Source organism: Montipora foliosa, unplaced genomic scaffold, assembly GCF_036669935.1.
Source record: "Montipora foliosa isolate CH-2021 unplaced genomic scaffold, ASM3666993v2 scaffold_425, whole genome shotgun sequence".
Taxonomy (NCBI): Eukaryota; Metazoa; Cnidaria; class Anthozoa; order Scleractinia; family Acroporidae; genus Montipora; species Montipora foliosa.
The window spans coordinates 1,552,501-1,570,000 of NW_027179729.1; the positions used below are offsets into that span (position 1 = coordinate 1,552,501).

At 37.7% G+C, this 17,500-nt stretch overlaps 1 protein-coding gene and 1 pseudogene across 2 annotated transcripts; one reads left to right on the top strand and one right to left on the bottom strand.

Moving 5' to 3' along the window:
• Window positions 1-3,109: 3,109 nt before the first annotated feature.
• On the bottom strand, window positions 3,110-15,486 carry LOC137988689 (uncharacterized). Of its 2 annotated transcripts, XM_068834668.1 has the most exons (6): window positions 15,200-15,486; window positions 14,708-14,781; window positions 9,795-9,852; window positions 8,915-9,026; window positions 6,886-6,995; window positions 3,110-5,581 (listed from the first exon to the last, which is right to left on the bottom strand). In XM_068834668.1, the coding sequence occupies exons 1-3, from the start codon at window positions 15,407-15,409 to the stop codon at window positions 9,840-9,842; spliced, it is 297 nt and encodes a 98-aa protein (XP_068690769.1). In that variant the 5' UTR covers window positions 15,410-15,486; the 3' UTR covers window positions 3,110-5,581; window positions 6,886-6,995; window positions 8,915-9,026; window positions 9,795-9,839. The 2 variants fall into 2 exon arrangements, with proteins under 2 accessions (XP_068690769.1, XP_068690768.1); XM_068834667.1 differs by lacking the exon at window positions 9,795-9,852.
• A 1,519-nt stretch (window positions 15,487-17,005) lies between these two features.
• Window positions 17,006-17,500, top strand: part of LOC137988732 (uncharacterized) — a 15,142-nt pseudogene continuing 14,647 nt past the window's right edge.

The following is a 17,500-nucleotide window of genomic DNA, read 5'->3' on the forward strand; positions in this document are numbered from 1 at the left end:
TTAAAAGATGTTGTCAATGGAAAGGTTAGAGTCCAGTTACTGACAAAATATAACCGTCCCAGCTATTCTAGTCTAATTTAAAGACAAATTAAGATATGTGGAAAGAACCCGGTTTTCAAAAGATCAGCTATATATATATATATATCTAGCGTTCAAATTTTCCAGCGATAGCTCAATATGCGATGTACTTTCAATATTCAGTACTTTATTTTCGGCTGATTGATTAAAAAACAAGAGCCCTATTCTAAAAAGTGTAAACAGAAATTCCCCTATATTTCATCATTCATTCACGTGTACCTACTTATAACTAAAGCTCCGAGACAGCTAGATAGCTCAGGCAGAGGGTAGAGCAGTGCAGCACAATCGCAAGTCGTTGAGCTCGTGTTACTCTTATTCCCGGATTTTTGTCAGGTTTCTTAGCAACTACTTATGTATATGTGCTCTTAACTGCGATAATCATTCTTGCTTAGTGTCATTACAACTACTTAATAATACCTCGTACATGGATGCCTCTTCTGTTAGATGATGCACCAATTGGGCAGTGGTGAGGGCACTTGCCTTCCACCGTTGTGGCCCGTGGTTCGATTCCCAGACTCGGCATCATATGTGGGTTGAGTTTGTTGGTTCTCTACTCTGCTCCGCGAGGTTTTTATCTGGGTACTTTGGTTTTCCCCTTTCCTCAAAAACCAGCCTCTGATATGATTTGATTTCTGCCTAGTGTTCTCAATAGGCCATTTCTGAGTTCATATCTGCCTCATCTTCAAAGCGAGTCTCAGTGCGAAGTTTTTCTTATGAAAATTAGTTTTCATGCATATGTGCACTTCGCACTTAGACTCTATTTGAAGAGGAGGCAGACATGAACTCGGAAATGGCCTATTAGTTTCCTAGCGCTAAACACAGTTGACCAAAAAAGTCCCTTTTGCTAACAAAATGATGACAGCAATCTCGCCTTATATCGCACAAGGATTCCAGACCGTACAAATTCACGAACGATGTATTTTCAAAAGTAACTGTCAACTTTTTTGTCAATTTTTACTCGTGAATTTGTGCGGTCTGGAACCTTTATGCGATATAAGGCGAGATTGCTGTCATCATTTTGTTAGCAAACGGGACTTTCGGCGTGATGCCCAAGGAGTTTGCCAAGCAGAAAGGTCTCTGATGAGTCCCTTGGTCGGGATGAAACGAGCTTCGTAAGACTAACCACGAACAATGTATTTTCACAACTAAACACAGTGGACACTTAAATAAAGATCATTACTATGGACGCTCATCGAATCTTCTTCTGCTTTACGTTTTAGTCGCTATGTCCTTGTCGCACAACCAGATGACAAGCAGCCTCAGATACAGGCCACAATGATGGAAGAAACACTACTAATGGTTCGTTTTCCAAGAACAAGAATACGCAGAAAACGTCACAACAGTGCTACTTCACCGAAAGTACTTTCAAACCGCAAAGTCACAATAGAATCTTGAACATGAGATGAATATCTTGACGAGGAGTTGGCCGGGGACGGATTTTGTTAGAAAACAAAAAAGCACTAAGCTGTAGGGGCTGCTTGCGTGAAAAAGAAAGTTCGTAGGTTAGTTTTCGTGTGGTTTACCTGCAGAAATTTATGTTAGGGTTGTAGTTTATATGAATGGTAGAATGAAGCTACTGAAAGACCAGCCGCAACCATGCTGTTGTTGTCGTTGTTGTTTTTTTTTTTTTCATTTTCTCCTATGGACGTTTTGGGTGCATCTAGTTAACATGGTGTCAGGATCTTCCTCTTTCCATGTAAACAGCCTCAAAGAAGCAAATTGTTCTAAATGCTTTTGTATCGGAGGTTTCAGTCTGAAAAAAAAAACTGCGGAGTTCGTACTGTCAAATAACGTGAAGCAAGTTCAGTTTTGAAAACAGATTTTTGCCTCTCCAGTTGAGTAGTGGAAGGGCAGGAAAACTTTCTGGAAACCCTAAGTTTTGTTCGCAATTTTTTTCCTGTCTCTATTTCTGCTTCACTCATTGTATGCTGTCTTGTTCTTATGTCTTGTGTGTAAGAATTATGATTGTAACTTAAGTTTCAGATTTGCCTATGTAAAGGAATCCAGGTGGATTCCAGATCCTAGCACAAGGGATCCCAGATCCCGAGCCGTGGATACCGGATTCCAAACTGAACGGTTCCACCGAAATGGATCCTTAGGATTCCATCGAAATCCGTGGATTCTGGATTCCATACAACCTTGGAATGGATTCCAGATTCCACGCTCTGGATTCCGGATTCTCAAGCTTCACATTTACTGCATTCCGGGTTCCTTCACACCGGGCGACTTAAAATTATCTTTTCTGTGGGTCCAATTCTTTACCTTCCCAATTAAATACTATATTTCATCCATGCTTAACGGGCCAGTTGTCGCGATTAACCCCTTTGGTTATTACATGTAGCCTTCACTCTAATTTACTTTATAGTTCATATAATGACCCTTCTTGAATGTGTTCCGAGTAAGTGAGTATAATTTAAAAAACATGTTTTTGTTGGAAGCGCCCTGGCAAGGGAAACATGGAAACATTTTCAAGTTCTTCAGACAGAAGCTGTTTCTATTGTAGGACTATTGATTGTTTTCGCTTACAGGCACAGGTTGAAAAAAGGTGTTTCCGTTGCCGTTTTTGTAACGGTTACTTTACGGAAACCTGAATATCCGCAGACGGAATTGTAACTAACCGTTGCGGGAATCACGAGTATAAGTCATGTTTCAGTTTCTGCGGCGTCCCGTAAACGCATCCCTTATACTCACGTATCCGTTAGGTTTAATCTCTTGCGGAAACGCCAAATGCCGTCATGTTTCCGCAGCTCGTAAATCCAGAGGATAATCAATTGTGCGTTGAGTTTCCGGAACAAGGAATGCAGAAACTCAGTTGGATCGGTTTACTTTATACATCATTTATGTTTCCGCAGAGTTCACATTCGGTGGATCATTCACAGGATTTCCTAAACATGGAAACTTTGCTTAACTCTCCAGTTTGGAATCATATACTGTTCATTCTATCAGGTATTTCAAATGTGGAGGTTTTTGAGACAACCCTGGATCGATTTATGGATTTACAACGACCCGTTTTCGTTGATACGCAATAATCAAGCAGATTCAGATTTAGGTGCCTTTTGGTGAGTTTTTATTTAAATAATTCTCTCCATTTTCATTAAGATTTGTATATATAATATTTTCACAATAAAAAGAGACTTCTTACAATGTATTTTCTAATTTTGATGCCTGATACTGTAACTTTTCCATTTCAATTAAATAATCATTTTAGACAAAATTCAACCTTATTTCTCATTGAAATATTATATAATAATTAATAAATAACTTTATTATATCATATATTTTAACACTGTAACGTTTTTATTGAAACTTTTCCATTTTAACTAAATAGTCATTTTAGAATTGGCAATATTCAACCTTCTTTCTCCTTGACATAATATTATATAATAACTAATTAAATAACATTATATCATAAAGTTATTTTAAAATTAGTAACGTATATTCCAAAATACATAACTCCAAGAAGTAGTTTACAGTATTTACTCGAATAAGCGCCGCCCTCGATTAAGCGCCACCCTCGAATAAGCGCCGCATCTGGGGCAAAAAAGTTAATAAGCGCCGCCCTCGAATAAGCGCCGCACCGCCGATGCAGCGCTTATTCGAGGAATTCCGGGAAAAACACTATAAAACAATTTTAAAACAGCATCGGCAATTTATGTTCCTTAAATGTGATGTTCTTTAGTTCAAAGTGACTGTATTTCTCCGCTCGGGCGGTAAGCTCTCTTTCTCTTTCTTTCTTTGACTGAACGTTGTAAATTGGTCCACAACGGGTTTTTTCACCGCGTGAATTTCTCTCGTAATTCTAGATATACTATCAGTTTAGTATCAGTCCATGGGAAAATTAACAGATAGAAAGTGTACCGTTGAATAAAAATATAGAAAAAGTAAATTTGTCTTGTACAATGTTTAAATAAGCGCCGCACTTGTGGTGCGGAAAATTAAATAAGCGCCGCGGCGCTTATTCGAGTAAATACGGTAAATAAGTTTATAAGAACAATATTCAAATAAAGGTCTTACTCATTTAAGACTGCATAAGATCTCATAAGGAAATCTGTAAATGTATCAAATTGCTGTATTAAAATATATATCATATCATATCATATCATATCATATCATATCATATCAACTTTATGTAAAACGAATAGAAAAAACTAACTATATTATCTAATCTTAAAACATCTTTTTACGGTGCACTCCTTTTTTTTTAAGTTTAAATTACGAAAACCTTTGCACAAAAATACCAGTTTCTCCAGTATCAGTTTTGAAGGCTGCTACTGATGATCTGGAGGTTTGTTACTCAAACTTTTTCTGGACGCACTATAACAAATGCTTACTACTCTAAGTTAACAAAATAATGATAATTCATGTATGTAAATTATTTCAAGGCATGTCACCACCCAGTACCAGTTAAGTGTAACATTAACGTTATTAAAACAAACATTGACAGTAAATGACCACCAAATAAATGTTTTAAATAGCTGGTATTTTCGTACTTGGTACCAGTACTTGGTGGACCATCCCCAAAAGTTATTGTTTAAGCCTATACAAACCACTGAGAGGCCTTAATTAGCTTCATTAGGGAGTATCAGACTGATGCTGCAAAGGTGACTGTGATGCAAACAAAAATAGCCATAGGCTTAATATACAAGCCAGTATGTCTACACATGTACCACACTTTTTGTTATGTCACTCTGCTGTAACTGCATGCATGGCTACAAAGTGGACCTAGCTGTGACATACACCTACAAAGTACTCTATAAGAATTTCCCTACATTTGAGTTTGAATAATAATGACAAACTGCCTCATTTTACAAGCGACTCATTTTCGTGTTGCATTTTATCTCACACTCCCAGTTTTGTTGTTAGGATAACCCAATGACTGTCTTGTAATGTCAGCAATTTTAATGAACACAGTTAAGTAAAGGTTTTCTTTTAAGAATAAAACTCTTATCACCTATCCAATGAGGTTGTGCAAAATTAAGTTAGTTTGATCATCACAGGGTTTAACTGTCTAAAGCAGGCACGTTAAGGCACGTTAAGGCACGTTAAAGCAAATCGCTACAGTGTCCTCTACTATGGTGTTAGTGGATGCAGAGTCCTGAAGAGAGTTTGTCACACAACACCCAAACAGTGACACCCAGTTGCCATAGTGAAGGTTACTGTAGCAATTAAATTGTTTTACACTGTAAGTCTCTTAGTGGGAATTACTGGCGTCCTGCCCATGAGGGGCAGTTTGTTGGTACCGGTCTATCTGACATGTTTTGATCAGCCTTTCTGGTTATTTTTGCAGCTGTTCTTTTTTGCCTCTTCGACTTGCGAGGCATAAAGAACAGCCTTGATGTTTCTTAACTTCGACCTCTCCCAGCGTAGTGGCTTCATTGTCTTCACTTTCCTCTGAAGAAATAAACTCCACAGCATTGTGAAGGTTTAATAAAGCCTTCATTTTGGCTTTGTCATCCAGTGAAAGTTCTGCCTTATCTATCACTTCTTTGCGATACATCAATTTCTGAATATCAAAAAAAAAAAACCTCATTTAGCCACAGTGGCATGACTACTGTGAATAAGACATTAACATTAAATTTTACTTTTTTCTTCCACAACAGTTTACTCTGGCAAAATAGTCTCCCTGACAATGTTGCATCTTTCGATTTGGTTCTTGCTGTCTCCTCTGTGCAATTTACACTACCATCAAACCTTGCATACGGTATACATTGTAAATGGACACTGTTATCGATTAACAACGTCAAGGGTACAGAAATGTATAGCACTTGTTCTATAAACGAGCATAGACAAACATGCAAAACATGTGTTCAAAGGTTTTGAAATTTACTCTTATGTCCAGTTGCCCCTGGGGCAACCACAAAACATGGTTTGGTCGTCCTTGGAATATTTATTTTGTCCAAGTCAACCGCTTAAGGTGGCCCGAACCTATTTATAAGTGTGTTGCTTGCATTTTTGAATCGCGTTTTTCGGAGGGAAAGATTCAACAGATTTCTATGAATTTTGGTATCCTAAATGAAAAATGTTGGAACTTTTGGAAAATGCTATTGATTTTCAAGTAAATTTAAAAGCATTTGAGATATTCGCACATTTTGAAATCTTCATGTTTACCAAAAATGGCAGTAATTTTAAAATCCCCACTCGTGACAGATTCTTCCCTAACTTCGTCAAAAATGCCTTAATGCCGTCAACTATTATACCTGTAAGTTACAACTGTACAACTCGCTGCACAAAATGCTGGTCAAATTTAATCTTATAAATCCTATGCTGGCACATTTGTGATTGTTGACATGCAAATAGCGACACAGTGCAGGCAGACTACCTCCTGTCTTGTGTAGGGTAGGGTCAAAGACAGGAGGTAGTCTGGCTGCACTGTGCCGCTATTTGCACGTCAGCAATCACAAATGTGCCAGATTAAATTTGACCAGCATTTTGTGCAGCGAGTTGTACAATCAGTATTTTCTTCAAACTTGCAGGTTTAAAAGTTGAGGGTCTCAAGGCATGTGTGGGTATCCCTCAAGTCTTCTTTTGCAACAAAATTGCAGCCTGGTTGTCCAAGGGGTACCTACTCAGCGAAGATTGATTGCCCCATTGATAATTTTGGTTGTCCAGGGCAACCAGACAACCATTAATTATGAACTCTGCCACCAGGCACTGCTAAAGCGCAGCCGTGTTACAGTTGAGTTCCATGGACAGGCTAAATCAGTCACTAGTTGGATAACGTAAATTATACTGTAGTACACTGCATGTACGAAAATTAATATTTGCACTGCAAGCATTAACAGAATAATGCACATGTATTTTACATACCCTTTTTGTTCTCAATCGGCGTCTTGTCAGAACTCTGTGTTCTTCAAGCTTTCCACTTTTCTGCCTTACCATGTCATCACGGGTACTTCTCCAGTACTGAAAAACTGCCCCTAGCAATAGGAAACCATGACATACAGTCAAGGCAGGTGAAACGTACAGTGTACCCCTTCCCCCCTTAAGATTCTATTAATGAATTGATTCTTTGAAAAATGAGTCCATTATTAGTTCCCCTAATTAGTGCCAAATTCAAATTGGCATTCCTGCATGCGTAATGAGCAGTAAATATTTTATGTAAACTTCTCTGCATTTGGTCAGATTGAAAATCTTTGAATGGATTAAATTTCTTAAAAGACAATAACATCAAATTCAGGGAAACTGAGCTGGTTGAAATTTCATAACTACTTCGCGTGTCAATTCACGGCTCATTACGCATGAAAGAATGTAGAGATGAATCTGAAATCTACAATCACCAACGGGGATACAGTGTATGCTTGACCTGGCTTGACTTTAAATGTGCAGTTCTGTAGGAAAGGAATATACCTTTTTACCGATACTGCGGATATATTGAATTTATTATTATGGGATGCCAAAGGGGCACTCACTCAGTATTTACACACACTTTTTGGGCAAAAAGAGAACTTCACAGTATACTTCTTGCGAAAAGGCGATCATTATTACATTCAAAGACGGCACAACGATCTTTTTTCTATTTGCCCGAAAAGTGCGTGTATATAATTATACTCAGCGAGTATATCTGATCCTGCTCATGCTCCCTGGAAAACCCATAATACTCCTTCATCAAATTAATTCAATATGGCCACTGTATCAGCAAAAAGGTCTTTTAAGAGTGTTTCTTGGTGTTGCTAAAGCCTAGTTTTCATATGTCGGGAAAATCCCAGACGATCGGGGATTTTGCATTTTCCCAACCGTCCCAGATTTTGCCGACTAATGAAAACCTTCAACCGTAGACATCCCCGATAATCTGGGATGGTCGGGGACGAATCGGGAAAATAGAAAGCGTTTCTATTTTCCCGACGCGTCCCAGATTTTTGCGATCGTCGGCGATGATTCCCGAAATATGAAAACTCAAATTTGTACTGTCGGAGACGTCAGCGATGGTTTTAGCTCGTTACCAATCCTCTAAATTGCAAATTGCAAGGTTTGGCGAACTGTTGGTTTGGTGCACTTTCCATTTATTTGGGACAAGGGTCTGGCGATTGTCAAATATGTCCGCAAAATCTGGGACGGTCGGGAAACTGCGAAATCCCCGATCGTCTAGGATTTTCCCGCAATATGAAAACTAGGCTTAAAAGTATCATTTGTTTGCTCTTTTTTTGTTGTTGTTGTGGGTATCATTTAGGTTGTGTTCTATTGGGATCAACCGTCTCAGGCTGGTTCGGGTTGGTTGAGCTTTTGCGTGTTCTATTGGCAAAAGCTGTTTTCGGTTGGTTTGGTTGCTCAACTTTTTGAACCCACATCAAACTGGGTTGAAACACTTGAAAAAGCATTTGTAGCAACCACTGCGGTTTTACGCTGGCTCTTAAAAGCTTGAAACGATCGTCTGACAAATTTGATGCAACTTCTTCTACGTACAGCTGTATCCATGAATTTTAACAGCAGATGTCCATTCTCTAGAAACAAGGCTGCCAATCCTCCAAGTTCTTCCTTTGAGTCATTTTTATGACATCTTTTAAGACTTCCAAGAGTACAAAACAGACGACAGCACGAGCACGGTGAGCAGCCGCCATGTTTACCATGCGGATCCGCAGACAGGAAGGTTACATAGAAGAGCTGGTAATAACTATTCCCAGGAGTGATTGCGTTTCAACGGCAAATGGTTGGAAAAGAATTCTTTTGGAAAACGTCAGCTGCATTAACCTAAACCGGTTTTGGTTGAAACGGTTGATCCCAATAGAACATGGCCTTAGTGTCTTTTCAAACTTTTGTATTCCGTCATTACGTAACTGCACCTGTCTGCAACATCTAGAAGCTACTAAATTAAAGGAACTTAGAAAAATGCACGACTTACCTTTTATCTCGGCTTTGGGCCATTTTTTTTTCCCCAAAAATTTCCCCTCACTTATTTAACCAAAATACATGTACATGTATCCGCAATTTTTTTGTTCTCCTCATCATCATACCTCAAAGAGATGAAGACCAAAAACATGTCAATTTTTTAAACTATTTATTTGACATAAAATTATATGGGTATATTGTGACAGCCTGGTTCTAAAAAAACTTAATGAGCTTAAAGAGGCAGTTTTCTGGTTCTGAAGAAACTGAGGTGCTGCGTCAGTGGGGGAGTGAAACACAAAAATTTGGTTTGTCAACTGAGTTGATAATGTAAATTGACCACCGCAAAATATTAACCACCTGACGTTTACAGCGTTAGCCCTTCGTCAGAGCAAATCAAGGAGTTGTAGGTAGTATAAGGTTTATGTGGCCTGACAAAGGAAAAAAATTAACTCAAGAGTTGCTTTTGTCCTTGAATAAAGCTCTTAAACTAGTGTTTGAAGCTAAACAACTAGTTGAATCAAAACATAATGATATCACTGTAAAATTGTCTAGTTGACCTCCTTCTGGCTTTCATAAAATTGAAGTTTCATTAACACAAGCACCATTTTGTCCACTCAAAGATAGATAAATAGAATTGCAACCTCCCACTCAAAGATGGGCGTCTTACTTGTGTCAATGAAGGTTCTTCTTGCCATCGAATAAAGCTCATATACTAGTGTTTGAAGCTAAACAACAAGTTGACGCGAAACATAATGACATCACTGTAAATATGTCTAGTTGACCTACTTCTGGCATTCATAAAATTGGAAGTATCATTAACACAAGCACCATTTTGTCCACTCAAAGATGGATAAATAGAATTGCAACTTCCCACTGAAAGATGAGCGTCTTACTTGTGTCAATAACGGTCCCTTTTGCCATCGGATAAAGCTCATATACTATTGTTTGAAGCTAAACAACAAGTTGAGACAAAACATAATGATATCACTGTAAAATTGTCTAGTTGACCTACTTCTGGCATTCATAAAATTGGAAGTATCATTAACACAAGCACCATTTTTTCCACTCAAAGATGGATAAATGGAATTGCGACTTCCCACTCAAAGATGGGCGTCTTACTTGTGTCAATAAGGGTTCCTAATGCCATCGAATAAAGCTCATAATATACGTACATGTACTAGTGTTTGAAGTTAAACAACAAGTTGAAGCGAAACATAATAATATCACTGTAAAATTGTCTAGTTGACCTCCTGGCATTCATAAAATTAGAAGTATCATTAACACAAGCACCATTTTGTCCACTCAAAGATGGATAAATAGAATTGCAACTTCCCACTCAAAGATGGGCGTCTTACTTGTGTCAATGAAGGTTCCTCTTGCCATCGAATAAAGCTCATATACTAGTGTTTGAAGCTAAACAACAAGTTGAAGCGAAACATAATGATATCACTGTAAAATTGTCTAGTTGACCTCCTTCTGGCTTTCATAAAATGGAAGTTTCATTAACACAAGCACCATTTTGTCCACTCAAAGATAGATAAATGGAATTGCGACTTCCCACTCAAAGATGGGCGTCTTACTTGTGTCAATGAAGGTTCCTAATGCCATCGAATAAAGCTCATGATATACTAGTGTTTGAAGGTAAACAACAAGTTGAAGCGAAACATAATGATATCACTGTAAAATTGTCTAGTTGACCTCCTTCTGGCTTTCATAAAATGGAAGTTTCATTAACACAAGCACCATTTTGTCCACTCAAAGATGGATAAATAGAATTGCAACTTCCCACTCAAAGATGGGCGTCTTACTTGTGTCAATGAAGGTTCCTCTTGCCATCGAATAAAGCTCATATACTAGTGTTTGAAGCTAAACAACAAGTTGAGACAAAACATAATGATATCACTGTAAAATTGTCTAGTTGACCTACTTCTGGCATTCATAAAATTGGAAGTATCATTAACACAAGCACCATTTTTTCCACTCAAAGATGGATAAATGGAATTGCGACTTCCCACTCAAAGATGGGCGTCTTACTTGTGTCAATAAGGGTTCCTAATGCCATCGAATAAAGCTCATAATATACGTACATGTACTAGTGTTTGAAGTTAAACAACAAGTTGAAGCGAAACATAATAATATCACTGTAAAATTGTCTAGTTGACCTCCTGGCATTCATAAAATTAGAAGTATCATTAACACAAGCACCATTTTGTCCACTCAAAGATGGATAAATAGAATTGCAACTTCCCACTCAAAGATGGGCGTCTTACTTGTGTCAATGAAGGTTCCTCTTGCCATCGAATAAAGCTCATATACTAGTGTTTGAAGCTAAACAACAAGTTGAAGCGAAACATAATGATATCACTGTAAAATTGTCTAGTTGACCTCCTTCTGGCTTTCATAAAATGGAAGTTTCATTAACACAAGCACCATTTTGTCCACTCAAAGATAGATAAATGGAATTGCGACTTCCCACTCAAAGATGGGCGTCTTACTTGTGTCAATGAAGGTTCCTAATGCCATCGAATAAAGCTCATGATATACTAGTGTTTGAAGGTAAACAACAAGTTGAAGCGAAACATAATGATATCACTGTAAAATTGTCTAGTTGACCTCCTTCTGGCTTTCATAAAATGGAAGTTTCATTAACACAAGCACCATTTTGTCCACTCAAAGATGGATAAATAGAATTGCAACTTCCCACTCAAAGATGGGCGTCTTACTTGTGTCAATGAAGGTTCCTCTTGCCATCGAATAAAGCTCATATACTAGTGTTTGAAGCTAAACAACAAGTTGAGACAAAACATAATGATATCACTGTAAAATTGTCTAGTTGACCTACTTCTGGCATTCATAAAATTGGAAGTATCATTAACACAAGCACCATTTTTTCCACTCAAAGATGGATAAATGGAATTGCGACTTCCCACTCAAAGATGGGCGTCTTACTTGTGTCAATAAGGGTTCCTAATGCCATCGAATAAAGCTCATAATATACGTACATGTACTAGTGTTTGAAGTTAAACAACAAGTTGAAGCGAAACATAATAATATCACTGTAAAATTGTCTAGTTGACCTCCTGGCATTCATAAAATTAGAAGTATCATTAACACAAGCACCATTTTGTCCACTCAAAGATGGATAAATAGAATTGCAACTTCCCACTCAAAGATGGGCGTCTTACTTGTGTCAATGAAGGTTCCTCTTGCCATCGAATAAAGCTCATATACTAGTGTTTGAAGCTAAACAACAAGTTGAAGCGAAACATAATGATATCACTGTAAAATTGTCTAGTTGACCTCCTTCTGGCTTTCATAAAATGGAAGTTTCATTAACACAAGCACCATTTTGTCCACTCAAAGATAGATAAATGGAATTGCGACTTCCCACTCAAAGATGGGCGTCTTACTTGTGTCAATGAAGGTTCCTAATGCCATCGAATAAAGCTCATGATATACTAGTGTTTGAAGGTAAACAACAAGTTGAAGCGAAACATAATGATATCACTGTAAAATTGTCTAGTTGACCTCCTTCTGGCTTTCATAAAATGGAAGTTTCATTAACACAAGCACCATTTTGTCCACTCAAAGATGGATAAATAGAATTGCAACTTCCCACTCAAAGATGGGCGTCTTACTTGTGTCAATGAAGGTTCCTCTTGCCATCGAATAAAGCTCATATACTAGTGTTTGAAGCAAAACAACAAGTTGAAGCAAAACATAATGATATCACTGTAAAATTGTCTAGGTGACCTACTTCTGGCATTCATAAAATTGGAAGTATCATTAACACAAGCACCATTTTGTCCACTCAAAGATGGATAAATGGAATTGCAACTTCCCACTCAAGATGGGCGTCTTACTTGTGTCAATGAAGGTTCCTCTTTCCATCGAATAAAGCTCATATACTACTGTTTGAAGCTAAACAACAAGCTGAAGCGAAACATAATGATATCACTGTAAAATTGTCTAGTTGACCTACTTCTGGCATTCATAAAATTGGAAGTATCATTAACACAAGCACCATTTTGTCCACTCAAAGATGGATAAATGGAATTGCGACTTCCCACTCAAAGATGGGTGTCTTACTTGTGTCACTAAAGGTTCCTAATGCCATGGAATAAAGCTCATAAAATACTAGTGTTTCAAGGTAAACAACTAGTTGAAATGAAACGTAACAATATCACTTTAAAATTGTCTAGTTGACCTCCTTGTGGCTTTCATAAAATTGGAAGTTTAATTAACACAAGCACCATTTTGTCCACTCAAAAATGGATAAATAGGATTGCAACTTCCCACTCAAACCTGGGCGTCTTACTTGCATCAATGAAGGTTCCTCTTGCCATAGAATAAAGCTCATAAACTAGTGTTTGAAGCTAAACAACAAGTTGAAGCGAAACAATGATATCACTGTAAAATTGTCTAGTTGACCTCCTTCTGGCTTTCATAAAATTGAAGTTTCATTAACACATGCACAATTTTGTCCACTCAAAGATGGATAAATAGAAAATTGCGATTTCCCACTCGAAGATGGGCGTCTTACTTGTGTCAATGAAGGCTCCTCTTGCCATCGAATAAAGCTCATAATATACTAGTGTTTCAAGGTAAAGAACAAGTTGAAGCGAATGGTAACGATATCACTGTAAAATTGTCTAGTTGACCTCCTTCTGGCATTCATAAAATTTGAAGTATCATTAACACAAGCACCACTTTGTCCACTCAAAGATGGATAAATGGAATTGCGACTTTCCACTCAAAGATTGGCGTCTTACATGTAGTTGTGTCAATGATGGTTCCTCTTACCATGGAATAAAGCTCATATACTAGTGTTTGAAGCCAAACAACTAGTTGAAATGAAACGTACATGTAATGATATCACTTTAAAATTGTCTAGTTGATCTCCCTGTGGCATTCATAAAATTGGAACTTTCATTAACACAAGCACCATTTTGTCCACTCAAAGATGGATAAATAGAATTGCGACTTCCCACTCAAAGATGGGCGTCTTACTTGTGTCAATGAAGGTTCCTCTTGCCATCGAATAAAACTCATATACTAGATATACTAGTGTTTGAAGCTAAACAACAAGTTGAAGCGAAACATAATGATATCACTGTAAAATTGTCTAGTTGACCTACTTCTGGCATTCATAAAATTGGAAGTTTCATTAACACAAGCACCATTTTGTCCACTCAAAGATGGATAAATAGAATTGCGACTTCCCACTCAAAGATGGGCGTCTTACTTGTGTCAATGAAGGTTCCTCTTTCCATCGAATAAAGCTCATAATTATACTAGTGTTTAAAGCTAAACAACAAGTTGAAGTGAAACGTGATGATATCACTGTAAAAATTTAATTGTCTAGTTGATCTCCTTGTGGCATTTGGAAAATGAACGTATCATTGACACAAGCACCATTTTGTCCACTCAAAGATGGATACATAGGATTGCGACTTCCCACTCAAAGATGGGCATCTTACTTTTTAGTGACAACCCTGAATTAATACATGCACCATTTCATTCATTTAAAGATGTGCATCTTACTTGTATCAATGAAGGTTGCTTTTGTCATCAAATAAATCTCTTATCCTGGTGTTTGTAGCTTAATGAAAATTTAAGAGTTAATAAGTATTTCACTATAAAATGATGTATGACTCTTCTTGTGTCAATGATGGTTGCTTATTATTCTCATTCCATAAACCTGCTATCTCAGTTTACAGCTCAGTTCCAAACTCTTTACTGTGGGATGATCATTATGAGAATTAATCACATAGTTACATAAAATTATGAAACAAATTTTGCTAACCTGACATCTGTTTTCAAGCCATCAAAATCTTCTTTTTGTTTCTTTAATTCTTTATACGTCTTTCTAACTGCATCCTACAAAAACAGAATTTATAACTTCACAAAACATTTATTTCATCGGTTCTGTATATGTGGCCTAACCACACTGAATTACTGGAATGTACGATGCATGAAAATTCGCTTCAATTACGGCCGCCAATTTCAAATGTCCCGCGGTGAACCTTTCCCAAAAGCGTTTTCTATTGAATAAAATGCCTTCGCTACCGGCATTTTTCAAATCAAAACTGATTAACTTGTGATACAGTAAAATGCAAGAGGTTGATGAGCTTACCCCTCATTTTAAACCGACCGAATCGTAAATAATGAACACAACGATTATCGAATATGGGCGAGTCGATCAATAACACAAATCGGTCAGATGAAAATGTTTTTTTCGGATGATATATATTGATATGTCATGGAAACAGGAAAAATAAGTTTTATCTGTACTTACCGAACAACTAGGGTCTACAGTTGCCTGCATCCGTTTCTTGCTAAAAAGATTCTTTCTTGCGCTTGGCTGTTGAACACTCTGAACAAGCTCGTCTAACCGACCGTTCAGACGCTCGTTTTCTTTCCTGAGTTTTGCCAACTCATCAAGCACACTATTCATCGGATTAGGTGTCTCATTATTATCTACCTGTCTCTGGCTCTCCTCAGCCATGTTATCACTAGAATACTAACTTTTAAACGGAATAAAAGCGACAAATGCTATCAATGAAGTTTCAAAAAGGCGCGCGATTCGACCCGTACTTTGACCAAAGTCAAAACGAGGCACGCATGCGACCTTACATTTCTTTCGCTTTCAAAACGAGGCATGCCAGCATGCGGCAGAAAATCCCCAGGAACTTTCGAGCTGTTTGGGTATTTGTATCGATCCATCAAATGGTGATTATATGCTACTTTCTGTGGATTCCTAGAAGTTTCATTTTCATACATTTTCAATTTGTAGACTGTCATTCATCGCAATAGTTGTCCAGGTACGTTAGAGAGATTTTCTTTACTTTAGTCCTTTCTGTAATTAATACGGGGCCGGCAGCGCGCCCTGGATACCGCGTAGTCCATGGCGTTTGGAGTAATCCGATAGAGTATTGCTCGAGTGGTGCGTTTTTCTGCTGTAAAACTCCATCTGATATTGCTAATTAGAATTCAATTTTGCTTTAAAATTTGTTTACTGTTTTACATACGTAATATATTTAGATCTGGAAAACCATAATCAAGCACGTTTGCACTCGCGATTACACTGTCATTAGAACTGACATTTGTCAATAGCTAGAGCAGGTTCTTTCGTTTTGGTGGGAAAAATCTCAGCCTTGGGTATATTAAAATATTTTTAAAATTTCCCAAAATTCAGCCTCGATATCGATATTCTAAAAGAATATGTTCTTATGAGAAAAAAAAGAGTGCACCCCTGTGAATGACACTGCCATGACCACAACTTACTATTCCAGTTGGCTTTGTTTACCTGCCCTTTTTTCTCCATCATCAAAAAGTTCGTCAGTAAAAACCTTGATCCGAATCGTGTCAAAGCAAAATGAGGTTGCCATTAAAACCAATGATCGGCCCCACGATGAGAAATTGAACTGCCGCGTACTTCAGATGAATCATTTATTTGTTCACAATGATAAGAACTACACTCTCCGAGAAAGTTTAAACTAATAAAATTCTTAAACCTTTTGTATGTATAGTCTGTTTTGCCCCTGGCCTGTTTTGGTCAGATGGACATCCTTAAGTACCGTCTGAGAAGTCACATCAGAACATCATTATGAGTGTCTTATGAGCGTTGTTGATCAAAACAGCGCTGTTACCAAGAAATCATTGGCAGCGCATCGCCTTCTTAAAATGAAAACAACCGGAGTTGAACGCTACCAAATTTCCGAAGAAAATTGTCCGCGGAAACGCGACTGATACGGCCTTGTACATTTCAGCTAACGGAAACGTTGCGGAAACGAGCAATGTCGACCACATTTTCCTCTTTAATGTTTCCCGTCGAAACCGTTTTGCGGAAATGCGACGGAAATTTGAACTATCAAGTTTCCGCAAGTTTTCCGCAATACGGAAACGTCTTATTTCACCCTGTGAGGATTAGCGACCGCACAGTTTTAAAAAAAAAAAGCGTTTCCACAATACACCCGACGTTGTGATTTTTGTGTGTTTGATGTTTGATGTGATGTGTGTTTTTGTCCCTCGCAGGTGAAATTTAATTTGAATTTTTTTTTCAACAAAAAATTATGCCTAGCATTTACAACAAAGTGCAAAAATGCAATGCAAAAGAAAGGAAGAACTACACCAGGTTAGTTTTGAAATGCAATGTTAAATCCGCTTTTTTCAACGATTAACATAACAGACCAAATTGGCCAACTCAATGTTGTTCCCAGTTTAAACCCTTTAAATGTGAATGCTACATTATAATGCAAATACAATGCACCAAGATTCTTAACCCCGGGAGATTGAATTTCGTACAACATTGAGGTAGCCGATTTGGTCTATGAACCCAATTTCACGTAACTCGTTTTCGTGAACATGATGAATTAGCTGGCTTCACCGTATCATTTTTTTTTCCCAGGGAAAAAACCTTTACTACTGTGTCCTTTTTATTGCCTATGTCCTTAAATAATTCTTGTTAATAGTGAAGGACGTAATAAGGATTTGTTTGCGAAAGGAAATGACGATTTACTCTCCCTTCGCACATTGAATGATAAACATGCAATAACTGATTATTTTGAGTTCAAAGCGCTGTGACAAAGAAGTGCAA